At 32.0% G+C, this 25,666-nt stretch overlaps 3 protein-coding genes and 1 long non-coding RNA gene across 5 annotated transcripts; 2 read left to right on the top strand and 2 right to left on the bottom strand.

The window, feature by feature from the left end:
- Positions 1-922: 922 nt before the first annotated feature.
- Positions 923-1,637, bottom strand: LOC123208791 (protein PYRICULARIA ORYZAE RESISTANCE 21-like). Its single transcript, XM_044626341.1, has 3 exons — positions 1,531-1,637; positions 1,354-1,438; positions 923-1,271 (listed from the first exon to the last, which is right to left on the bottom strand). Exons 1-3 carry the CDS (start codon positions 1,540-1,542, stop codon positions 1,048-1,050), a joined length of 321 nt encoding a protein of 106 aa, XP_044482276.1. The 5' UTR covers positions 1,543-1,637; the 3' UTR covers positions 923-1,047.
- Positions 1,638-3,222: 1,585 nt separating this feature from the next.
- On the top strand, positions 3,223-5,206 carry LOC123208790 (putative disease resistance protein At1g63350). 2 transcript variants are annotated; one of them, XM_044626340.1, is made up of 2 exons: positions 3,223-4,557; positions 4,691-5,206. In XM_044626340.1, the coding sequence occupies exons 1-2, from the start codon at positions 4,144-4,146 to the stop codon at positions 4,724-4,726; spliced, it is 450 nt and encodes a 149-aa protein (XP_044482275.1). In that variant the 5' UTR covers positions 3,223-4,143; the 3' UTR covers positions 4,727-5,206. The 2 variants fall into 2 exon arrangements, with proteins under 2 accessions (XP_044482275.1, XP_044482274.1); XM_044626339.1 differs by having other exon boundaries at positions 4,638-5,206.
- An 8,045-nt stretch (positions 5,207-13,251) lies between these two features.
- On the bottom strand, positions 13,252-15,534 carry LOC123208786. Its single transcript, XM_044626335.1, has 2 exons — positions 14,236-15,534; positions 13,252-13,771 (listed from the first exon to the last, which is right to left on the bottom strand). The coding sequence occupies exons 1-2, from the start codon at positions 15,259-15,261 to the stop codon at positions 13,361-13,363; spliced, it is 1,437 nt and encodes a 478-aa protein (XP_044482270.1). The 5' UTR covers positions 15,262-15,534; the 3' UTR covers positions 13,252-13,360.
- A 4,992-nt stretch (positions 15,535-20,526) lies between these two features.
- Positions 20,527-23,790, top strand: LOC123208794. The gene is made up of 4 exons (XR_006500817.1): positions 20,527-21,027; positions 21,316-21,391; positions 21,488-23,201; positions 23,419-23,790. It is a non-coding gene; the product is annotated as an uncharacterized LOC123208794 (long non-coding RNA).
- Positions 23,791-25,666: the final 1,876 nt, after the last annotated feature.

The following is a 25,666-nucleotide window of genomic DNA, read 5'->3' as shown; positions in this document are numbered from 1 at the left end:
TAAAGCCACATGAAGATGAATATGGCTGAAAGTCACGATTAGTCTCTTTCATGTGGCTACTTCTTGGAAGATGCCTTTGTCTTTGTCAAATTAGTCTGAAAATAATTTGAAAATAAAGCCACAGCAATTACCAAATATAAACTCTCTTTTATCGCCTATGTATGTATACATGGCTAGCTAGGTATAAAAGTATGAACAATAATATTATAAATATGTATTTTAAATATACATACAAATAGATACACATAAATTTAATTATAAAAGTATCTATTTTTTGGAATTTAATGCATCACTAAAGTAATCAAAAAAGGGGACTAAATTTCAGATAAAATGGTGGAAAAAGGATATGCACCATAACATGTTTAATTAATTAGTACCATCATATCAGCTGTCTACGTGAAGTGTTAGGGTTTTTTTTTTTTCTTCCTTAAAACCGAAGAAAAGAAAACTTACAACTTATTTTGTAAACCGAATTCGGGAAATGTATAGTTTTTAGATATAAGATTAAACAAACAACAACCTGCCTCATAGGCATACAAAATTAATTTGAAAGCTTAATTAAAACATACTCCTCCTCAAATCAACTTATGACATTAGAATCATTCTATTTAATATTTACAGCAAAGAGACTCCAGCCCAAAACAGGTGTTAAAACAACACAAATAACCTTGGGTAGGTTTAAAACATTTATTATTATTTAATATTATCTCATAATTATATTTAATAATTCCATTTTAATATATTTTATATATATATACATCATGCTGATATCATCAATCCATTGCGCGAGCGAATCAAACAACTCATAGACCAATCCTCTAACTAGACTCTCATCTATCATGTATTTACATAATTAAAAATTTTCTAATAATTTTAATAATTGTGAAGATGATACAAAAAGAGAGACAATAATTTTGCCGGATTGATAAAAGTATTATCTTATTAATAACTTTGTTTTTATCTTTATTGTCTTCTTGTACAATAATTTTGTAGTAAGAACCAAACCAAAGGGGCAACGACAAATGATGCATGCACCTCCATTAATTTTCACATTATTCTGCAACCTGCATTAGGATTTTCGGGCTCTTTAGGATTTTCGGGCTCTTTAGGCTTCTTGGGTTCTTTAGGCTTGGGTGGAGGTACAATCATAATACTCTTGATGGATTCACCTCCTTCGCAGCATATCTTTTGCATGATCTTCACAGGACTGCAACGCACCACTTTGATCGTCACTGTGTTCCGCTTCTCGTCATACACCTGGTCTTGTATTTCTGATCTCGTTCACAAGAATCAAATTCATTAACAAACAAACAACACGGAATCAATTATTAAACAGAAACGGAAGACACTCACGAGGGAATTTACACAGCACTTTCTTCACTTTCCTGTAGCACTTCTCACACTGAAGATCAACCTTCAACACCATTATCGCATTTTTCTGCAACAACATTAAACAATCAAACAATATTATTAACAAAGAATTCTGAGATGGGCATGGTAAAATTAGAAGAATGATAAGATTTGAAGAACCTTCTCCCCCATTGCTGGCCAGCTGCTCAGATCTGAGACTGAACCTCACTCTCAGAAATTAATGACACAGCCTGAACTTATCTTTATCTTATAAAGACGCAAGAGTTTGATTTCCGTACATCAATAACCACTATGATGTTGACACGTGGCTGAGTTCATTCCTGATTGCTGGCTCTTTACATATGCATGTGCTGGCGGCTTTGAATGATTGAGACCTGCCCACATAACCATACAAAATGATGAATAAAAGAACGTGTGCCCACAATTGCCAACCGTACACGTGTTTGTGCCATGGATCCATGACTCAATCACAAGGCAACCCGGCGTCGGTGTAGGAATTTCAGTGGGTGATGGATGGAACATTAAAAAAGCCGAAGCGATTTATTTCAATTTAAAGTTGCACTGAAATCTAAAAAAAATTATTTTTAACTTTTTTAAATTTAAACATATGTTCATAAGTAAAATTAAAAAAATAATAATTAAAATTAAAAATAAAATTATTATTTAATAAAATAATTAAAAAATCTAAAATTAGTTATATTTTTTCTTAACTTTTAAAAATTAATAACTTCAATTTGGCCTAAAATTTGTAAATTTTGAAAAGTAATTATTTTCTCTTATATTTATAATTTTTTTCCTCTCTATTCTGGCCATTATCTTCGGTAAATAATATCTTATATTTCTTTTGCCCAACAATGCCTCTTCCTTTGGTGATGCCCCTCGGTTTGAAGTCCTTTCCTTCTAGGGAAAATCTAGATATCTTTTGTCTGAATTAAAAATTTCAAATTAAGAAGCCCCTTGTCTGGATTGTAAACGTTGTCCAAATGAGTCGTCATTTGAGACAACAACACGAGACCAAGGTGTCGTCATGGTCTAGATGATGGGCTTCTCTATTTGAATTTTTTAATCTAGACATCGTTCGAGGGCTTCAGATCTAGAGACATCTTTTGGAGGAAGAAAGATGTTGTTCATCGGAGATGGTGACCAAAGTGGGGAGAAAGAAAACCTTAAGTTTGGGAGGGGGGAATACTACTTTTCAAAGTTTGAAAACTTTAAGCAAAAGCAAATTATTAGTTTTTAAAAATTAGGGAATAAAATTGAGTTTTTTAACAGAATTTTGCTTATAAATAAATATTTACGTTTTTAAAAATGAAAGAGAATCACTTTAGATTTTTACTATATCTTAGAGGGGAGTAAGTCCTTTGGCCTTTAAGAAACAATAAAACTAGTTTTTAAGTTAGATATTTAAAATTGGTAACACGTACCTTTACTTTATGTAAAGGAAAAAAAAACTTTATAAAAAGAGTGAAAAAAAAAACTCTATAAAATACATGTGATTAACTTATTTGTATAAATTATAATTATAAAAATAAATAAATTGAGTAATGTTTAGTTTAAACTTGACTTAATAATATTAAGATTAAGTTCTAACTTTTCAAATTAAAAAATTATCAACTTAAGCTTGTAAGAGAAACGAGACTAGCTTAAAGTCTATTTTAAAAATTATTTAAAACCCTTTAATCTTTGAAAAAAAGGTTAATCATATGATTATATATTTATTAATTTCTTTTTTAAATTGAAGTCAAATGGTAAGGTATTAAAAATGTAATTTTAATATTTAAATTTTCCACCACAAATTAATAAAGTCAGCAGTAATTTTCAATGTCAAATCAATTGATTTTGGTTGAACTTTCATTTCTCTTTATCATCTTCACATTTCTTCTCTTTCAATCATTCAAAAATATTTTCACTCACAAACCTCTCTGAAACCACATCCTTTGATTCCTTCGGTTTGCGCCTTACTTGCCCTGTCACAAACCTCTCGGAAACTAGTTCCCCTGATTTCTTCACTTCGCACCCTGGTTGCCCTGTTGCTTTCTCTGTTTTACTTTCTTTATTTCAGAATCTTTTTGCCCTATTTCTGGTTCTTTATTTTTTTCAATATTTCTGATTTCTTCAACCAAAAAAAAAAAACACTTTTTGCTTTCAGTTATTTCTCGATTACTAGAAAGAATTATCATTTCTCGTATTTATTGTTAAGTATTTTCATTTGCTTTACTTCTCTTCTGTTTTTGATTTCTTCGGTTTGCGCCTTACTTGCCCTGTTACTATCTCTCTTTTACTTTCTTTATTTCAGCTTTCTTTTTGCCCAATTTCTGGTTTTTTTTTTTGAAAAAAAGAATATCTGTTTCAATATTATTTCTGATTTCTTCCAAAAAAAAAAAAAACCTTCTTGCATTTGGTTATTTCTCAATTACCAGAAAAAAATCCGTTTCTCTAATTTATTTTTTATTTCGGCAGTTGTATTTTAATTATTTTCATTTTCTTTACTTCTGTTTTTCAAACCTGAAAAAAGTTTTAAAAAATGGTTGATTGTCCCTGTATCGCGAGTGTGGTGAGTCCTGTCCTTCAAGTTGCCGAGTGGTTGGCTGCTCCGATTTGGCGTCCATTTAAGTACTTGTACAACTACATACCAATTTCAAAAATCTGGAAACGGAAGTTGATAAGTTGAAGCATACAAGAGAAGAAGTTGAGCGTAAGATTATTGCTGCTGAAAGAAATGTGGAAGTGATCTACCAAAATGTTAAGAAGTGGCAGGACAGTGCGCAGGAGATGATTGATAAAGCAGAGCAGTTGATTCAAGAGAAAGAACAGTTCATTCAAGAGAAAGCAAACAACCCGCGTTGTTTCAAGGGATTGTGCTCCAATTTCATCACCCACTACAAACAAAGTAGGAAAGCTTTTAAATTGAAACGTGATGATATTGATCCACTCCTCCAGCAAGAATTGGATCCAATTTCCTATCAAACTAATCCACCGGAGATCTGGCTTAGATCTAGTGAAAATTATTTGGCTTTTGAATCAAGAAACTCCATGGTAAATAATGTATGGCATGCTTTAAAGGATGACAATGTGTACATGATTGGTGTTTATGGGATGGGTGGTCTTGGGAAGACCACGCTTGTGCAAGAAGCTGGTAGGAAAGCCAACGAGGAAAAGATCTTTGACGACATTGTTTTCGTAGAGGTAAAGAAACATAAAGTACACAACAATAAGGTTTACTTTATATTGGTTCTGACTGGGCATATTATTTTTCTATCTTGCAGGTAGTGTATGTAACTAGAAAATACAATTTGTATAATCCTAGATCTTTTTGCAGGAAATATTATTCAAACACGTGAATTGCATTCTCTAGCAAAAGATGTATGTAAGGACTGCAAAGGATTACCTATTGTAATTTGTACAATAGCTAAAACATTAAAAAACAAGAGTCAGCCATCTTATTGGAAGTGTGTATTGCAAGAATTGAGAGAACCTTCTCCAAGAAAGTATACAAGATACCTAGAAGAGGATTACGCAAAGATCGCCTTAAGTTACAAGTATTTAAGAGATGATGAACTTAAGAAAACATTTTTAATTTCTAGTCTAATGAAAAATAATACTTTCATTTCAGACTTGTTCAAACATGTTGTGTGTCTGGATGTGTTTGATAGAGCTAATTTGACAATGCAAGAAGCACGAGATAGACTAGATATATTGGTTTGTGACCTCAAAGATGTTTGTTTATTGTTTGACGGGTTCAAAAGCAGCCAATTTGCTATGCATGATGCTGTTCGTGTTGTTGCCATAATAATTGCATATGTGGATCACCATGTGTTTACAACAAGAAATGATGAACAAGATTGGAAGGATAGAGACAAACTAAGAAATGCACAATGATCTCTTTACCTAGTGAAAATACTATTATTAGTCAACTTTGCCCTAACAATTTGGATTGTCCAAATCTTGAATATTTATATATAACTAGAACGTGGAACTCTTCTTTTGAAATCCGGGAGGACATTTTCACGGTGATGCCAAAGCTTAGAGTATTGAATTTGTATGGACTAGGGCAATCATCATTGCCATCATCAATTGATATTCTAACAAACCTTCAAACTTTGTGTTTAGATAATAGCCAAGTAAAAGATTTTGCTATTATTGGAAAGCTACAGACATTAAAAGTTCTTAGCTTGCAACACTCAGATATTGAAGAGTTTTCTATAGAATTGGGTCAATTGACTCAACTAAGATTGCTTGATTTAAGTTGGTGTTGGAGATTGGAAGTAATTGCTCCAAATGTGATATCACAATTATCCAAATTGGAAGAATTTTATATAGAGAGATGTCCTATTAAATGGAAGGATGACGTATTCAAGGAATTGAAGCTCTTGTCCAACCTCACTAGTTTAAAATTGGATATTGAAGTTAACAATGTGTTGCCTAAAGATTTTGTTTCCAAAAAGCTTCGAAGGTACAAAATAACAATACGAGGTGAGTATTATGAAGATCTAATAAGTAAATACTCAAGGATTTTGGCATTTGCTTGTAATTCTACCATCTCCCAAGAAGAATTAGGTGGAATCAATGATGTTGAAGTCTTACACATAGTCAAATCTTTAGATGACGAGGAGGGTCTTAATGAAAAGCAAATGCTACCATTATTTAATGGGAATGTTTGATTAACGATAATCCATAGTACTTCTCTTTTCAAGTGATGAAAATTTTTAGTTAAATTTTACTATTAAGTGTTGCTCTTCAATTTCTATACTATATAATTTCTTTCAAATTGATTTCATCATTTCATGACTTGATTTCATAGTTGATATTATTAGAGATAAAAAATAAAACATACTATTAATATTAATGGCATGTCATCTATAAATCAATAAGAACTAGTTATTATTTTTAAAATTTCTTGTGTGAGTTTATATATATTGAAACAACAACTAACTTTGACTAGAGATTATTTTCACTGATTTGATGGCTTTGAAATTGATCAATATTAGTTTTGGAAAGATTTGGAAGAGTTAACTTTGACTGCAGGCTTGGCTTGTATTAGTTTTATCTCTCAAGTTGGATGTTGGCACGGGTATAAATTTTGATCCAACACACATATTTGATAAGTAAGCTCAACATGTAGGGCTATTAAGCCCAAATCGATAAGTAAAGCCCTTGTTCTATTTGTTTTAATTTAATTTTGATAATTCTTTACTCAATAGTTGCTAATGTCATATTTAAACTATTGACTTATATTCCTATTTGGTAATTTGAATTAAGAGTGTCTTAATGTTCGCATGATTTCCAGTATTATATTTATATTACAATTTTGAATTTTTTTCTTATTTATTTAAAGCTACCTAATTTAAAATAAAGTATGTTTAATTATATTACATTTATGAAGTATGTTTAATTACTAGTTTTCATAAATAGTAATTGATTTAAAATAAAAGGTAATATCCAATAAGCCATTAATTAACACATTTTATTTATTTATTTTTTCTGTGAATTATTTGTTGTGCTTTGATGTGAATATTGTAAGGTTAAAGTAATAATAACATTAACAAATTCGATCTTCAAATTTTAATTTGACATGTGTGCTTGATAGAAAACATTACATCTTGATGAAATGCAAATGCTGCCATTATTTAATGAGAATGTTTGATTAACAATAATTCATAGTACTTATCTTTTCAAGTGACTAAAATTTCTAGTTAAATTTTCTTTTTTTTGGTAATTAGTTTTCAGTTTCATCATTTCATGCTTGATTTTATAGTTGATATTACTAGAGATAAAAACAAAATACATTGTCAATATTAATGGCACTTCATCTATAAATCTGTAAGATCTAATTATTATTTTATTTGTAAAATTTTCTCATATGACTTGGTAGATATTGAAACATTAACTAACATTGACTGCAGGTTATTTTCACCAATTTGATGGCCTTGAAATTGACCAATATTAGTTTTGGAAAGATTTGGGAGAGTCAACTTTCAATTTCTTTTTATCAAAATTTGACACAGTTGATTTTGAAGAAATGTGATAAAATAAAATATGTGTTTCCATTTTTCATAATCAAAAACCTCCAGCAACTCCAATACCTTAAGATAACGGATTGTGAGGTTTTAGAGCAGATTGTTGAAGAAGATGAAGGAAAAGAAGTGGTTGATTCTATCTTTCCACGGTTAACGAAATTGGAGCTTAGATATTTACCAAAACTTAATGTTTTCTATCTTGGAGTAGATGCTTTGGAATTGCCAATGTTGAAAGAGTTAAAGATATTATATTGTTCAAACTTTACTTCAACATATCAAGGCTTCCAAGAAAATAACAAGAAAGGTGAAGTTCAAGTTTCTGAATCGAAAGCCATTTGCTTGGAGCATAAGGTATCAATTTTATGCTTATTTCTTTATTGAAAATAATAAAAATAAAAACTTTTATATATAATTTGAATTAGGAATTAAATTGAATGTTAATAATTTATTATAACAATAAATTAAAATAATTGAAAGGGTTTTTTTAAGACCAAGTGGTCCATTTTACTTTTGTGGGCTGATATAATCTCTTAGGGTTGGCTTGTACCATAAGTAAGCTCAGCATGTAGGCCTATTAACCCCAAATTGATACATAAAGTCCCCCATGCTTTTGTTTTAATTTAATTTCGATTATGAATAATTCCTTACTCAGTAGTTGCTAATGTCATATATAAACTGCTAACTTATATTCCTTTTTGGGTAATTTGAACTAAGAATGCCTTAATGTTAGCATGATTTTCACTATTTTATTTATATTACAATTTTTAATTTTTTCTTATTTATTTAAAGTTACCTAATTTGTTAGTCATCTGATCATACTCAAATTTGCCTTTATTTCTTGGTATAACGTTGTACATCATAAAACATGCAGATGTTGTCATATTCAAGCTAATATTATCGTCTAATAATTACTAATTAAGTTTGGGCAGTGCAGCATAATACAAATGCATACGTTTTACATTTCCTTTATACTTCCCACATTTATAAAGTACGTTTAATTACTAGTTTTCATAAATAGTTAATGATTTAAAATAAAAGGTAATATCGAATATGCCATTAATTAATTCGATTACCATATTTTATGAATTTAATCATGTGCTCAAATATTTTCGATTTTTTGTTTATTCAGTAATTAGTTTCCAAACTTTTCTAATTGCTTCCCTAATTTGTATTTGGATAAAATTAAAGTTTTGTTTTAAGATTATCATAAACTAACTAGATTTTGTTTTTATGGATTTGTAGGTCAATTCTGATTTGAACGCATTTCATTTTGAAGATGATGTGGTATCTATTACCTGGGAGAGTCAATCTAGAACTCTTGAAACCTCCGTCGGAAGTCTTTCAGTGAAACTCCTTCAAAAATTTTACAATTTGAAAGTGCTCAAAGTATGTCACAGCCTATCTAAAGAAATTAAAAGCCCATTTGATCTTCCGTATCTTGAAGTTCTAGATGTAGATAATTGTTATAGACTGATAAGTCTACCAACATTTTCAACTTATTTTCTACATCTTAAGGTTCTACAGTTAAGTTGTTGTCACAAGTTGATAAGGAGGTTAATAACACCTTCAATGGCTAAAAGCTTGGTGCATTTGAGAGAAATGTGCATATATAGGTGTAATTTGCTAACTGAAGTAGTAGAAGATGAGGCTGATGCAACAACAACTGACATTGGTTTTCACAATTTGGAGAAGTTGTCACTTAAACAATTAGACAGTCTTACATGCTTTTGTTCTGGGAATTACTCTTTCAATTTTTCATCTTTGAAAGTGTTAGTTATAGAAGGATGCCTCAATATGAAGACTTTCTGTCTAGGATTCTTAAGCACTCCAAGGTTACACAATGTCAATTATGAGAATGAGCTAGTAGAGATCGGGGAAAATGACTTGAATACAAGTATACAACAATCACACAAAAAAAAGGTACGTATTCAATTAATTAGTTTAAATATATTTCTATAATTTTTTAAGAATATCATATTTTCAGCTTTAATTATAATAAATTGTGTTTTAAAAACTGTTGAACTTGATACCACATAAAAAGGAATTAGCTTATGTATATGCTCAACATTTTTGTTGAACTAGTGACCGCAACACTAAAACAATAACCTATGGTATATTTTTCTAAGAAATTTCTAAAAGCACTATTTTATATTTTTAATAACCATCAATACATCATTTTTTATCACCCTGTTCCTCTATAAAAATATATATAATTATTATATGTTTTCAAAGATGATATTATTGTTAATTTCATTGTCACGTTTTTTCTTTAGGTCAACTCCGATTTGAGTAAATTATCATTAAGTGGAAGAGATATCATGTCAATTTGGCAAGAAGAGTTCAAAGAAAACTTTGACAAAGTAGAAACTCTTGAATTGATTAAGGATGAACATACACACATTCCAATTCATATCCTTGTAAAGTTCATCAATCTTGAAAATCTCATTTTGAAAATGAGTTCATACGAAGAGATATTCTCATATGGAGAAGATGAGGAACATGTTGGTGCACTTGCAAAATTGAAAAAGCTAAAATTGCAAGGACTTCTTAATTTAAAGTGCATTTGTAAAGAAGACTTTCGGTTCAAAACAATTCTTCATAATCTTCATTCTTTAGAAGTAAGATATTGTGACAATTTGATGACTCTCTTGCCACCTTTATCATCTTTTGAAAATCTATGGTCTTTGGAGGTAGCTGATTGTATTGGAATGCAGAACTTAATGACATCCTCAACAGCCAAAAGTCTAGTGAGTCTAGAAAGGTTGTCAATACTAGGATGTAAAATGATGATAGAAGTATTAGCAAATGATGGAGATATGGAGAAAGATGAAATTGCTTTTGAGAAATTGAAGGAGTTGTTATTGTTTGATTTAGAAAGTCTCACAAGCTTTGGTTCAGGGAAATACAACTTAAAATTTCCATCATTAGAGTCATTATTAGTGAGTCAATGCTCCAAGATGAAGACTTTCTTTGAGAGAGGCTTAAACATGCCAAAGTTACGGTTGGTGAATGAGAAAGATTATTCAAGTGACCTTAATTGGATCACACAACAATTACAAAATGGTATGTATTCATTTATTTAATAATATATCTTTTTGTAGACATTTTTTGTTTTCCTTCATTGAATTAATTAATTTTCTTGTGGACATTTGTAGAATTAATGCTACAATATTACAGTTTATGTATCAGTTAAAATAAATTGAGTAAATGTGTATTTCAAATATTGAGGTGGTCAATCGTTGAGCAAATTCATCATCTTCTTGTTTAATTGAAATATAAATTAGATCTTGAAAGTAGCATTAATTCTCTACAATTTTTGTGTTACCAATAAATTTATGTATTGTTGTATATGACTACAGATTGTTCGAAGTTATGGGAGGAAAGTGCAAAATCATATGGTAAGTGTGTGGTTTTAGATGATACTTTGCGTGAGAATAATTCCTTTGGCTGTTTTAGAAGATAATTAAAGTGTGTGGTTTTAGATGATACTTTGCGTGAGAAGATAATTATTTAAATTAAAATCCAATTAAAATCCTTCACAGAGATGCAAAAAATCTCAGAAATAAATGATTTTGAATTGTGACAATTAATTGTTACCCAAAAGTGGAAGAATCCTTTTGCCTGTTTTAGGGGTTTTATTTGCTTGCAAACACTTGCGAGTTTTGCCTTTTCTTTTCCTTCTAAATTCTCATTTGAAACCGGGTCAACGAGCTGGTGAAGGGAAAAGGACTTTTTACTGCTGCGATTATTGCAACCAAGACATCACGGGGAGGATCCGCATGAGATGTGCAATTTGTCCTAATTTTGACCTGTGTGAAGAGTGCTTCAGTGTTGGAGCTGAAGTGAAAACTCATAAGAGCAATCACCCCTACAAAGTTCATGGTTAGTAATACTGGTCCCTCGCTTAGTTTATTAGAGTTCTCCATGATCTATGCTTATATAGATCCTGCTTTTGTTTTCCTTGCAATATTGAAGTAAACATTTGCTTTTAACATCAGTGTTCTCAGACAAATGGAAAGTTAAAATTTGTTCGGTAAAACATTTAACTGCTTTGCTATGCTTAAGCCTTGACCTCTCTGCTCAATTTAAAATTATATTCTAACATTAATTTCGTTTTTTTTTAAATCTTTATTTTTTATGTCAATTAAGTTTTTGTGGCAGCTTTTATCAGTATCTGTGTTTTTTAAATTGAAATGATATAATCACATGAAGGACTTTAGTGATATTATCAAATCTTATAAATTTATGGCTTTGCTTTAAATTTAAAAACAGTAATGCTTTTAAATCTTATAAACAGTAGTGATATTATCAAATCTTATAAACAGTAATACTTCAAGACAAAGACTTTCTCTTGACAAGGCTTAAGCATGCTAAGGTTAAAAGACGTGAACTGGAAATATTGCTTGAAGAATGAGCTTAATACAGTCATACAATTATTACAAAATGGTATGTATTTATTTTCCTAGTAAAAATATACTTTTTGTTGTAGACTTCTTCATTGAACTAAAACTAATCAAGTTGTTCTTTGTGATCACAGAATTTTCAGTGCTGCGTGAAAGATTTGCAGAATAAAAAGAGTGAGTGAGATAGTAAAATGAAACGTCCATCAACATGCAGCAAAATCATCTGGTGAGTGAGTGATGTTAGATGAGTTGACATTTCTATAAGTTGCCTTTAAAAATTCAGTTGATTAGATAGATTTCAGGTTATATGTTTTAAGAAATTATAAGGATAAATATGATATTAATTAAAAAATTAATGGGACTCTAGGAATATTATCTCATAAAATAGCAAAACTTAGTATGGACTGTAATGGTAGATCTTGATTGGGGCTATCAGGAGATGGAGATGAGGTGAGGCTTTATTTTAGACAATCAAAGGAAGAGGAAGCTAATTAAGGATGTGGTCTCCTGGTGATTTGCCAGAAATCACCTGGAAATGGAAGAGAAGGCACTGCTTTCAGAGGCAAAATTGTTCAAATTATGAGCCTTTATAATAAGACTAACTCAAGAACAAAACTTTGAACAAAATTTAAGATAAAAAACAATACATGGGAGTATCATTCTTTGTAAATTAAATATCTAGTTCTTCATGTCTATGATAATCGTTTGGCTTAAATATCCACTTCTTTATTGTTTTTATTCTGATTTAGCATGAATTAATTGATATTCTCACTTTTATTGTAATTACAGAATTGAACACAACTACAGAAATTTCAGGTAATGTCTATGCCAAATGCCCAAATAACCGTAATCCTACCAAAAGACACAGAATCCTGAAAGCTACCATTGTGACTGGATTTGAATAGAACCGAATTAAGTTTTAATGAATTATATTCAAATTAAAACTCTAATTCAGCTCAAGTTTTGAGGTTTATTGTTAATTTTAAGTTACTATATATCTATCTGACATTATGTTCACCAATTTAAACTCAAGCTAGACTGTCTAGAATTGAACTAAATTTGAATAAAGATATTCGAACTCAATTTTATTTGAATTTCACTCCATTCGAATTTACCCAATCTGCCATACACTCAAACCAATCAGTTATTCTTTTATTGTCAAAACAAGTAAATTGGGCTTTGTTGATATCACTGACAAAACTTGCAAGAAATATTTCCAGAGGATCATTTATGGCCTCCAATAGTGGGACTACTAAGCAAAATTTAAGTCTCTACATGATCACTCTTCACACTTACTTTTGACTCATCCCTTAAAACTCAAAAAACATATTCACAATTAGGCAAAAAGAAGAAGACCTTCTTTATAGACTATAACTAGCAGCTGTATGAATCAAGTAAATCCAAACTAGTGTTAGTGAAAGGGGAGAGATCAAATATCTCCACCTCTTCAAGTCCTTGAATTTCGGCTCCAAGAACTCATTAGCCAATTGGGATAGATGATGACAAAGACTGGTAGCCAATATCTAAACATCACTTTAGCAAAACTCATGTTTTATCATAGAAATATTTCTAGTTTGGCACACGTCTCCTTGGTTTCCTCCCGGTCGGACTCAGGCTGAGTTGTTGCGCCACGTCTGTGCTATCCTTCTGTTCTGAAACCTTTTTTGTGTTGGGGGTTGTCTTCTTGAAGGATCTGTTAACAGTAGAAGTAATATCTTTAGCAGCAAGGCCTTCACTGATTGTTCCCTCTGCATTCTTATGTTTTGTGCGCATAGGATGACCTGCTGCACATGAACTTAAACTTAACCATGAACTGCTTGTAGTTTCCTTCTCCATGGTAATCAATCCCAGCTTTAAGAAAGAAGAACCGTTTCCAGGAACCAAATCATTGCCCTTACCAACAGGAGGACTCCTTGGTTCATGCCGCTGATCATTAGCATCTCCATCTCTTGCATTTTCCTCTAAATTATCTTGAACCTCCTATGAATAAGAAATAAATCAAAAGTAAAACAGAAACTAGTACACAACAACTCAGAATGCAGATAAACAGTAACTTCTCCATTGACCAAGAGTATAGGCATTTATTGACCAGTCAACAAACCAAGGAAAATAATGAAAACCAAAGTACCAGATCAACCATAATTGTATTACATAAAAATCAGAGACCTCTCTCTGGCACTTTTAGTGTGCAAGATGGCTAAAAATTCAAGCATAAGAGAATTACAGAAAAGTGCTGATAGATTCATGCAAAAATCTGGTTTAAAACATCAAAATAATTCCAGCATTTCCCCAAACAGACAACCTTCTGTGCGAATTGTATAAATGGAGACACTAATGAGGCCATGACAAACAAAGTGGAAATACGTTAGTCTCAGCGCAAAAAATGCACACTTCTTATAACTTAAAAGTAACAGAATAAAGATATAAAAGAATATTAGAGCCACCTTATCTTGCATTTCAGGAATTTGTTCATAGCCTGAACCCTCCTCTCCTTCAGAATCAGTCATCTCCCCACACTCAAACTGGACATGTTCTTCAATTTCTTCATCAGAGTCACTTAATTCTTCCTGTTCCATCACAATCCCAGGATTGGAATAATCACCAATATCATCAATGTTTCTAGTGCTTGGTACATCAGACAATTGACCACTTAAAATGTCCCTGCTGTAATTGTCACCACAGTGGTATTGTATACTGTTAGTATGTTGAGTTTCCGTGCTCTGTCCAGAATCTACGGCATTCTTTTCTGACTGCACAATATTCTGTGCAGTCATATCCTTGTTTCCTAAAGCTCTCTTCTTTGTGGATGATGAACTAAGATGGATCTCCAAGTCCAGTTCATTAGTTTTCTCATTAGATCTGCTTACAGTTGAGGGTGCAGTCACTGAATCAACATTTGCATTCTCATTTCTTTTCAAAAGTGGGTGAAAATCAATGGCAGATGATGCTGTATAGGAAGACTCTTTGGTCTTCAAGGATTCATTAAAGCAACCAACATGACTAACTTGGCGGGGATTGTGAAAAAGACTCAGATTAAGTTGAGGCTGGTTAGCTGAAAAGAAACTAAGAGAACTGGTTGTACCAGTGCCAGTGTTCAGAGGATAATATGGCAGACGTCCATCTGCAGGGGCCTGGAACAATAAAGGATGCATCTGAAGATCTGACTCAGCGCCTCTTCCGTCCTCAGCAACATGAGATACTTCAAGTTGCAGATTTCTGACATTATCTTTCACTGAATTACTTTTATCTCTTCCAGTTTTTATTAAATTTGGAGCTCTCAACCTTGCAAGAGGAGATATTAGAAGGGCTTTACTTTTTTGTCCAGAACAGCCGACACCACTACCAGTGACAGAAACACTGGCAGATGATCCACACTGGACACTTTTGAAAGCTGACTGTGAAATTATACGAACAGATGGTGGGAGACTAACCGGAGGCAAGTCTAGCGCTAATTTCACCAAGTGTGCCATATTGTGTCTACGAGCCCTATATGGTGGCAAACAGACTTGAGACTTTGAGGTTATCAGTGAATGATTTGGCTGTTGCCCGGACCCATTAGGAATAAGTTTATCTCTAATAATTGAACAAGAACCCTCGGAAGACCTTTTATTGGGACCAGCAGGCCTCCAGTCTGCCGAAAATGCCTCATGAACATCATCTCCACATTCACCCTGAGGTCAACAAAGAAAATAATTACATCAATAATATTTCAGACTGAGAACAGATTTTCAATGACCAATCAATTAGAGAAGTTAAATAATAAGACAAATTACCCAATTCCTTGGCTCAAGTCAAACACCTTTAAGGTTTGTTGAGACAATTTGTCACTGCAGTAAACTTAAAATTGATGCTAAAAATTTTCAAACACTCGCCGCTTGATTTATACGACAATATAATTAACTCATAAAAGGCCCCACGTTAGGTAGCTTTTTCTTAGTATTGTTATTACAGAATTCTCAGAACATATAACTCATAAAATTACTGCCACTCATTCTACAGATTGTTGCTATTATACTTGTGTGCATAAAATCATTAAAACAGGATGAAACAAGATCAAATCAAGCTGGAAGAAGTCAGCTACTCTATCGCCCAAGAAGAAATTTGATGAAAAGTAGAGTGTAAATGTTTTTCTATATGCAAACCACAAACATAAATAATTGTCTGACATATCAAAACTCATAAGTGCACAGTATAAACTAAAGTATCACAAGAAGACGGTATCTTTGGGAACAGATTTGTTTAAGTTCAATAGATTACAGCATTATAATAGATTAAGATTGATTTTTTTCTTCTAAGCAAGTTATTATATACCTTAATGGGATTTTCTGGTGCTTTAGATGAGAAATGATTTTTCTGCCTGACAAAAATCTGCAAAACAGAAGGACATGTCAAATAAAATAAATGTATCTCCTATTCATAACAGTGATTGTCAAAATTAATTCAAACCCCAGAACTTCACCTTCAGAATTCCATTTGATGAATAGTAAACTATTAATAATGCAAGTCTTGATCTGCAAGACTTTTCTAAAAGCTAAGAAGATCATAGTCCAACTACATCAATAATGGAAAATGAAGCATGGAGTGACATATCAATCAAACCCAACAGAAAAACTAAATTACCAAAATAAAACTTCAATCAGGACATTTTAGTTATCACTAAGAAATCACACCTTAAACACACATGAAAAGATAAATGGTATTTATTAATTATTATCAAGGTAAAAGAAAAGTAGCTCTTGTGACTCTAATGCCACACTCACTGTTCTGGGTAAACTAGGGCATACTATTTCACTCATTGTGGTTGACAAAGTAAAATATGTTTATGCTGAGACACCAAATCAGTATTTCAAAAGGATTAAAATAAAGAATCTCACATTATATCAATAATGAGTTGTGAACCGCACGAAGAATTAGCAACATTCAGTATGCTACAAATGCAAATGTCCTCTACTCATAAGACAATAAAGCAGCAACGATAGAAAAATGAGAGTTTCTCTAAATCATTCACACAAAGGCTAGGGTTTTTCAATGAAAACTTCTAAAAACAGTACACTGCAAGCAAATTCAACCCTCAAGCGAAGCAACTTCCATCTTTAATGGATGAAATAAACAATAGTGTGAACTTGAATTCTCCTAGAAAATCAGTCTTCATGACATTTCAACCAGGAAGGATCTTATAAAATAGTTGCTAAATATATACTTATCATAAGTGATGGAGGCATCGTGAGAGCATCGAGCCATCAAGGAGTTTCGCTACACATTCTGGTTTGGCCAACTACGAGGGGTAGGGCTAAAAACGTGTAACAAGCCTTAGTTAGGCTCATGGATGGCATAGAGACTAAAACTAGCTTACTCAAGGACGATTGGATGATTGAAGGAGCCAATAGAGAGGTTAATCTAATTTAGGCCCAAGGCCATAGAGAAATCTAATCCAAAACGCATAGACAGACTTTGAATGACCATAACTTTCGATCCGAGAGGAGTTACGGGGTCTATAACCTATCAACGTAAAGCTCGTTTCGAGCTCTACAAAATAACCCACTTTGCTAGTTGCACCCAATTTGTAGGCCCCAATAAAGGCCGTTTCAGTGTGAATTATGCAGTTTTGTTTTATCAAATTTAGGATTTTTGATTTTTATGAATTTTGGTCTTGTTTGTAACTGTGCTAGACTTTATTGAGCCCAATTGTCATATTACCTTCTAATTAATATTTTGGATAGTTAATTAGGTAATGGGTTTGGGAAGTTTGGAAGTCCATTGGGTCATGGGTAGTTTTAGTGTTAAGTTGGTACTACAATCTATAAACTAAATTTTTTATTATGAATAAAATCTTTTGGTTGACTTTTGCATACTATTGAATTAACAACCTTTGAACTTATCAAGATTCATCTTGTGATTTTCACCATTAACGATACTAAGGTTTGTTCGATTTCATATCAATTTAGGTCAAAGGTCATCTAAGTGACGAAATTGATTCAATCCTAGCAAAATATCTTCTTGAACGTTGGGTCTTGCATCGTATTGTTAAGGTTCACGTCAATAAGCCAACAGCCACACAATTGTTTACATATCCAGTCATTGGGGAACCAAATACCAGTTCTCTGTGCATAAAGCAGTGTGGGTGGGAAAAAGAAATGACTGAAGCTGACTAGCCAATCTTTGTCACAGCATATTATTCCTTTATTCTTAGCAGAAATTGCATGAAGTATGGACAAGCACATGAAGTGACAGTTACAGTTTTTCTGTAACAAAAACTAACAGATAATGTTGTACTTGTTATTGCAAAACAGAGGTATCGCTACCAGATGTTTAGTTTTGCAAGGAAGAAAGCGTTGCTGAATTGCCTTCCAGTCTGAAATATATTCCATCATCCCTAGTGCCAGTAGTCTGTAGTAAATTCCAATGTAGAAAGGGAAAATTAGAAGAAACTGGTTAGTGAAGAAGTAAGTCAGTCACCAAAGAAAAGGCAAGGAAACATGAAACTCACTCATCCTCTGCATCAGTAAAAAGCACCCGATTTGCAACAGCCATAGGAGGTGGCTTGTCTGGAAATAAGGATGGATTAAATGGGGAAAAAATCCCTGTGCTAACTTGGAAAAATCCTTAGGGACTAAAGCAACGGATTGCGTTTTTGTACTTTCAACAAGTGCAGCGGCCAGTGACTTCTCTATGGTTGTGGTTGTTCACAGGGAGAAGATGTTGTGTCAGCAGAAGAGAGAGTTCTTTCTTTTGAAGCTTCAGCATCAGCTTGGACAAATGAAATAAAAGGAAAAGTGAATAAAGGCCCTTTTCAAAGTGAATATCAGAACTAAATTCCACACAACGCTTTCTGTACTCTTGGACAGCTGAAAGAAAAATAATTAATCAATAAGAACCCTTGATGACTGCGGCTGTCTGAAAACGAGACGAAAAGACATCTGTCATCTCCAGCAGATGTCTCTTCATCTTCATCAACAAAGAGACATCGATGAAGACATCTTTTTGTCAACGGAGATAAAGAGATTGTCTTTTTGTATGACATCTCTTTGTTGACATCCAGGAAGAGATAGAGTCGAAGATCTCTTCATTTGGACGACAAGTTTCTAGGTCAAGCGACGAAGAAATCTTGTCAGAGAGGTGAAGAGATGGCAATGGCAATAGTAATGGTTTAGGGTGGAAAGAGAAGGTTGCAGGTGGCTAGAGATGGTAGTTGGAGAGGTCAAGAGAAAAAATCATACATTTGAGAGGGAAATTATGAATTTTCAAAATTAAAAAACTTTAGATAGAAAAAAATTGTTCGTTTTTAAAATCTGAGGGGAAATATAATAAATTATATATTTTTTAATATTATTGTTAAAATGATGTTTTTACCTTTAATTCTAATTAAGAATTTAAGTTAGAATTACACTATACGTTGGGTGGGAATAAGTTTTTTCGCCTTTCTTTTATTTATTTTGGGTTGTACCACTGTAAATTTGTTTAATTTATACTTGCACTTTTCTTCCCAATAGGCTTCATGTTTTTATATTAAAGTTTTTTCATTATTTTTTATGGTACATGAATTTTAATTTATTCCTTATTCCTCAAAAAACTAGTTTTATTTGATTTATTTTACTCTATGGTTAGTCAAATTCTAAATGTATAAAATGTTTTTTCTTTAATTGAAAATAGAGAAGAAAATAGTAATGGTTTGTGATAAAGAGTGAAAATCTAGTCCTTAGATCATTCTCATTTAGACAAAAGGTTAATTTATCATATCGAAGGATGAATTACATCTAAGTCAAACTTAAATAAGGGTTAGCTTGAGATAATGAGTTAAATTTAACTCACTCGGATAGACTTGAACTCAGTTTGAAAATTATTTAATTTTGAACTTAATTCAAATTGAGTTTAAATTCATATATTTGAATTAGTTATTACATGACTCATTTATGAAATTGAGTCCAATCTTTGGTTTGATTTTAGATCATGTTTGATCTATTCATATTCGAATTCGATTTGTTTAATCTAAGTTGTTAATTATTATCAAGCTTGGATCTTATCCAACCTTAAGATTGACTTGTTTGTTGCAAAATGTTATACTAATCTTTTAGCATAATATTTTTGAAATTTGAAAACCAAGTATTTAGAAAACCAGTTTGAAACATTGTAAAAATCAGATTTTCAGTTCGGTTTTTAGTTTGTAAAATTTGAAAACCGGTTACCCCAACTGAACCGGTTTTCAAATTAAATAACTAATAAAAAATATTTTATGTAATAATTTCATGACTTAAAAAAATGTACTCTTGTCCTAAATTCATTTTCATTCCTCGTTGATATAAGTGACAAAAAAAAATGTTTAAAATTACTGAAAAATGCTCTATGAGATTTTTAGTAATCACATAAATATTGGCAAACCTAGGGTTGTAATAGTCAAATCTAACGATTAAATTGATAGGTTAATTCCATTTTCATTCTCTAATATTTTCACATTCACATTCCATGTAATTCAATTTACATCTATCTAAGAGGATGTCATCCCATCTAAAAGCAAAGCCCACGAAAATATAAAGACAATTCTTTGCTTAAGAATCAATTAGGCTCCAATTGGCAAGATAATTACAAGCGAAAGTCTACATGCTCATGATGAAATAGGGTTATAATTGTATGTTTGAAGCCTATCTTTCTCTTGTTGTCTTTTTCCTCTTTGAAGCCTTTTCTCGTTTGGTTGTTTTTAATTTTGGTCACCACCACTTTGTTGTTCAGAAAGCTAGAAATGGTAATGCATGTCAGATGGTGATTATATATTCATGTAAATGAACACAACTGGTTTATGGGATTGCTCCAATATATCCCAGGACATTAGAACTGCACATTTCTAATATGTTGCTTAATTTTGCATTCTTATAAAGTTGTTCCTGGGCTATATATCAGAGACAGAACCTAGCCTAGTCTTTTCAGACATCCATTTGCTTTTAGCTTGATGCAAGATGAAATTAGTGATTGATGTTTTCATTTCATTTTTTTCTCCATTGCGTGTTATCTTGGTTAGATGTTCTACTTATATTCTAGCTTTTGATTATGATTTCTTCAACGGATGGTGGGAAGTTTTTTAAAAACAGTTACAGGTTAAATGAATTTTCTCCCCGGAAAAAATAACAGCTTATACCAGTCAAGACGATCTGCATGTAGCCAAGTTAGTTATGAGCCAAGCAGAAGACAGGTGTTCCAGGAAGTTGATTTTCCTGGCCGATGTCTAGTTGGTGGAGACTGAGAAGGTAGGAAAGTTTTGATTGTAGCTACTATATCAATTCTCCCTAGTAATTGACAAGTATGTATGTAAATATTTGTTTTTCTCTCTGTTTGTATATGATGATGGAGGTCAGTCAAAGAGGGAAGGCAAGAATTGTTCTGGATCCAGAGTAGATGTTTATGAGAAAGTATTTTAACAGGCAGTTTTAAAGATATTTCTCTTTAATGGGGCTGTAACCATACATTCTTTGGCTGATTGTATCTGCACAAATGTTATAAGTTTATATATCTCAGCTCTATTTTTGGCTTCCCAGGTCCTTTGAATTTTCATCTGCGCTGAAGCAATGAGAAGAGGCATCTCTGTCTGTCAATAAAGGAGACAGACTACAGGTATTTTTTAGCTCAAAGGTTTAATGTTTTACCAGAATATGCAATGATGTAAGGGCCAAGAAAATTTGAAACGCGTAAAGAAATTTCTTGTTACAGATTGATATAGTTGCAACGATCACAATGAAGCAAACTCAGAAAGGATATTGATGTTCTTCAGGAAACATACTACACAGGTGCCTTGTTCTTTGGACTCATGAACCAATAACCTATGTTTTGTACTGGAGCTGAGAGCTGACAATTTTCAACAAGTCCCATCAATCTGACACGACAGAGGCACAATGTGTTGACAGGAACTTTCATATCTATTTTATGCTCACACATTGCTACCTATTACTTCAATTCAGGAGTTCCACCTTCAATTTCAGCCAGACTATTTTGGGCAATTCCTAGTCAATTTGGTTGTAGCAAAATGATAAACTTCTTTCAATAATTATTTCTTCCCCTATCATTTCCTTTGCATTTAATCATCAGATTCGTTGCCTGTTTCTCTATTGACCCATAATTTACGTATTTTAGAGACTCAAAAGGGATAAGTTGACCTTGCTTCCTGACATTTTGTATGGATCTTGAATTTTATATTCTTTCATATATGGGTCACATCCATATCCAACGAGCTTTCCAGAACTTTGGTCTCTTCTTAATTTCCTCATAATCTTTAATGAAACAAGGGACACCTATTTTTCTTCTATTTAATTCATAGATTTTGAAAATATCTGTGCTATATGGTTTCCTGGGGGTTCCTAGTTATGTGTGTGCTTAACATATCTGGTAATTGCCCCAGGAATTTCACTTATAACTCAAGAACTCTATGTAACTTGTGAAGCTATCTAAATCAACAGAAGAAAATAGAACCAGAGGAAGTGGACGGTGAATAGTAAAACTTGAATTCATAATGATTTATTTTCGTTACATTGGACCTTAAGTACTATTTTGTTTGGCGTGACTTCAGCCATTACAAGTCAACACCTCATTAACCAGTTACAATTTGAGTAACAGAAAAAGAATGCCAAAATTAAACTCAATAGTTCCTGCCCTGTTTTACTGCCATGATACTGCCTTTCCATTAAGTGAAACGCAATCCTTCATTATCTTGTTTTGAATATATAAGTTTTATCTAATCATGGATTGGGAGTTTTTATGTGTTACCTTTCTCTCGTCCTAGAACATTAAAATTGTTACAGTTGAAGGATGCACTAAACAATATATAGTCATTCAACTACAATGAAGTGAACTGGTCCATGGCGGGATACTGGCATAGACCAGCTTTCTCTTGATTGCACATTATATCTGCAGCAATAATTCTTGTAATACAGTAAGAGTAATAATTGGGTTTCTATAATTATTAAAAAGGGAAATTAGTACTGGAATAATAAGTTCATAGATGCAAGTTTATGCATGAGAATTCAGCCTACCATGTTTATCTATTCTATCATTTCTCCTTTCTCTATGTAAATTAGTTTATATTTGGAAGAATTTTGTTCTACTTTTTACTGAATTCCATCATGTTTCATCTACTCTCTCTGGGTTTCCTTCGATGAGATTACTGGTGGTGATATTTCTTTTTGTTTTTTTCCCCTAAATAGTGCTTACCGAGCTTTATATATCCTCAACTGGGTTTATCGTTACTTCGCGGAGAACAAAATCATATGGATACGTAAGTTTTTTTCTGCTATATATCTCGTCAAACTTAATTCTACTTGTGGATATCATTACTAACCAGCAGTTATGTCAAAATGTTGGAAACAGCTTGGGTTTCAGGTCTGATTCAGACTGCCCTCTATGCTGACTTTTTCTACCACTATTTTAAAAGGTACATTTCCATGTTTTCTTTTTCATTTATATTCCCAACTTTTCTGCTTGTATTGATGCAATCAGAAGCAATCAATTCATTTCTGGTTTAGAAAAAAGAAATATTGAGTGGGAATTGATTTTTTGAGTTGGTTGATTTGATTATTGGCTTTTTTTAAGAAGCAATCAGTTGCTTCTTTTTTGAGCTTTGTGAACATAAAATGCTTGCTTTTATGCAGCTGGAAGAACCATGAGAAGCTGAAGCTGCCTGCCTGAGTTGATCAAGTCTCTTTTGGTTTAACGTTCTGCTAGCATAAGAAGAATGTCTCTCCCATGGCTGTATTTTTAAATGACAGATAATTTCCTTATTTCACTTTAAATACGCTGAAGTTTGGCTTCAATGCTTGCCCTGTATTTTCTTACTATCATTACGCTTTCTGTACAACTTTAGCTATAATACGTCACTGTATAATTCTTCAAAAGTTTTATGTAGATGTATTGATACAACGATATATTGTAGTAAAACTCCATGCATGCCAGTGATTTTAGCAGTTAAGCCACATGGGTTATACTTGTTTTTTCAGAACAAAGCCTGTGTGTTTCTCAAGGCATCAACATTTTAAAAAGTTGAGAGTTTTACTTGATGATTATTTGATTTGAATGGAGTCCGTTTAGAGTGTTTATTTGACTTGTACAGACCCACACACACACGCACACACACATATGTATTAGAATTTAATGATATAATAATAAAAACCTAACCTATAGAAGTTCTGTTTTTGTCAGTTTTTTTTCTAGGCTTGGGTTCTGCTTGGTTTGTTAGCTTGTGTGTGCAGTGGTAGTGAGACCCTGTATTATTTAAGGCAGCAACAATCTGATATTCTGTCGGGATGCCTTTTTTACTAAAATATTGTATTTGTGTGTGTAACTTATGAATTATTCAGCTGGTTGATCTAATTGTCTTATGAAATGTTTTGATTGTCATTCTACTTAAATCTTCTTAATAATTAACACATAAAGTAAAATTTGAATGTTTTGTAAAGTTTGGCAAGGGACATATTTTTAGCTACAAAATGTAATGGGGTGATCAGCCCTGCCTCACATAAACAATACAGAAGCCTTATTTCCAAGTGATCAACCTATTTGAGCTTTTATGTATTGATTTTTTAAATTATACGTATGTTCCTAACTAATTTATGAATTTATTGAATTGTAAATTATACATAAACAATTTTTCTAATTCAATAAATTTATTAAGTTTGATCGAATTTTAATTTAATTAATGTTTATATAAATATCAGACCATATTATAAAATTGAATTTAATTATAAACTAATTTATAATTTAATCAACCAAATAGGCTAATTCAATCAAAATTTAAAAACATTGACAAAACCTCAAAAACATCGTTCCTAGTAAATTGGGTGAAGTTCAGTTTTTCTTAATTATTATTATTATATTGCAATTGTTAATAAAAATACCAAAAAAGAAATCTGGCGGGCCTCTCGTTTGTTGTGTCCATTTTGTATAATGGGTGATAGATAGAAACCAACTCAAATTTGGTTGTTGGATGAACGTGATGGCCACCACATATTATTAATGCAGATCAGATCTATGCTAACCTTTGGTAGAGTAACGTAATAAAAAAGAATGTGTATCTAATCTTTAAATAGTGGTTGGGGTCCTTTATCTCTGTTGAATCCTTTATATTTGTAAGATTTTAAATGTATATACAATTGAGATACAAACAGTTTATCGAGATTTATTCTTATTATAAGTCTTTTATATAGTAAGATAATTATATTAATGAGATCGTCTCGATTTGACAGAGGTGATTATTTTCTTATATAGCTATCAAGTGTAATCTCAAAGGACTTTTATAATTAAATGAATTTGGTACTTTTGACTAGCACTTTTTATTGCTTTTCTTTATAATAGAGGAGGCACTGGGTGAAGTTGTGTTACATTGAAAATGATGACGTTTAATGTATCATAAGTTGTGTTGTGCTATGCTAAAACTCACAAGTGAATCGTGTTGGGTCACCAAACATAAACACCCAAAAACCGTGTCCAAATTTTGTAGGTCTTACTACTTTTCAAAAGTAATTATGGGTAGATTCAAATTAAACCAAACTCAAATATGAGTTAATTTAAGTTTGACACAGATCTACAATGGATAGCTTGAGATTGAAAGTGTTCGAGTTAATAAAAAATGTCTTTAGAGATTAAAAGAGAGATAAATAATATTATTAACGAAATAAATAGTTTTATTAATATGATAGTTAATATTATCAAATGGAGAATTGAATTAAACTAAATGTATAATTAAATTAAGTTAGCTCGGTTTGTATCTAACAGTAAAAACTATACAAAGCCTTGAGATGGGATGAAACTTTTTGGTTTATAATATTTTTGTGAAGTACCATTTCATAATAGTTCGTGTAACTAACGATGAATGAAATTGACTTATAAAGACTGACAAATATA

The sequence above is a fragment of the Mangifera indica genome, chromosome 2 (assembly GCF_011075055.1).
Source record: "Mangifera indica cultivar Alphonso chromosome 2, CATAS_Mindica_2.1, whole genome shotgun sequence".
In the NCBI taxonomy this organism is placed as follows: Eukaryota; Viridiplantae; Streptophyta; class Magnoliopsida; order Sapindales; family Anacardiaceae; genus Mangifera; species Mangifera indica.
This window is presented reverse-complemented; position numbering and strand designations above follow the sequence as displayed.

Coding starts and splice junctions, on each gene's coding strand:
- LOC123208791 (XM_044626341.1), bottom strand. Junction 1,272..1,353: donor AGTGCTGTGTAAATTCCCTC/GTGAGTGTCTTC, acceptor GAACGAGATCAG/AAATACAAGACCAGGTGTAT.
- LOC123208790 (XM_044626339.1), top strand. CDS start 4,144: ATGATTGATAAAGCAGAGCAGTTGATTCAAGAGAAAGAACAGTTCATT. Junction 4,558..4,637: donor ACGACATTGTTTTCGTAGAG/GTAAAGAAACAT, acceptor TCTATCTTGCAG/GTAGTGTATGTAACTAGAAA.
- LOC123208786 (XM_044626335.1), bottom strand. CDS start 15,261: ATGGCACACTTGGTGAAATTAGCGCTAGACTTGCCTCCGGTTAGTCTC. Junction 13,772..14,235: donor TTCCTGAAATGCAAGATAAG/GTGGCTCTAATA, acceptor TCTTATTCATAG/GAGGTTCAAGATAATTTAGA.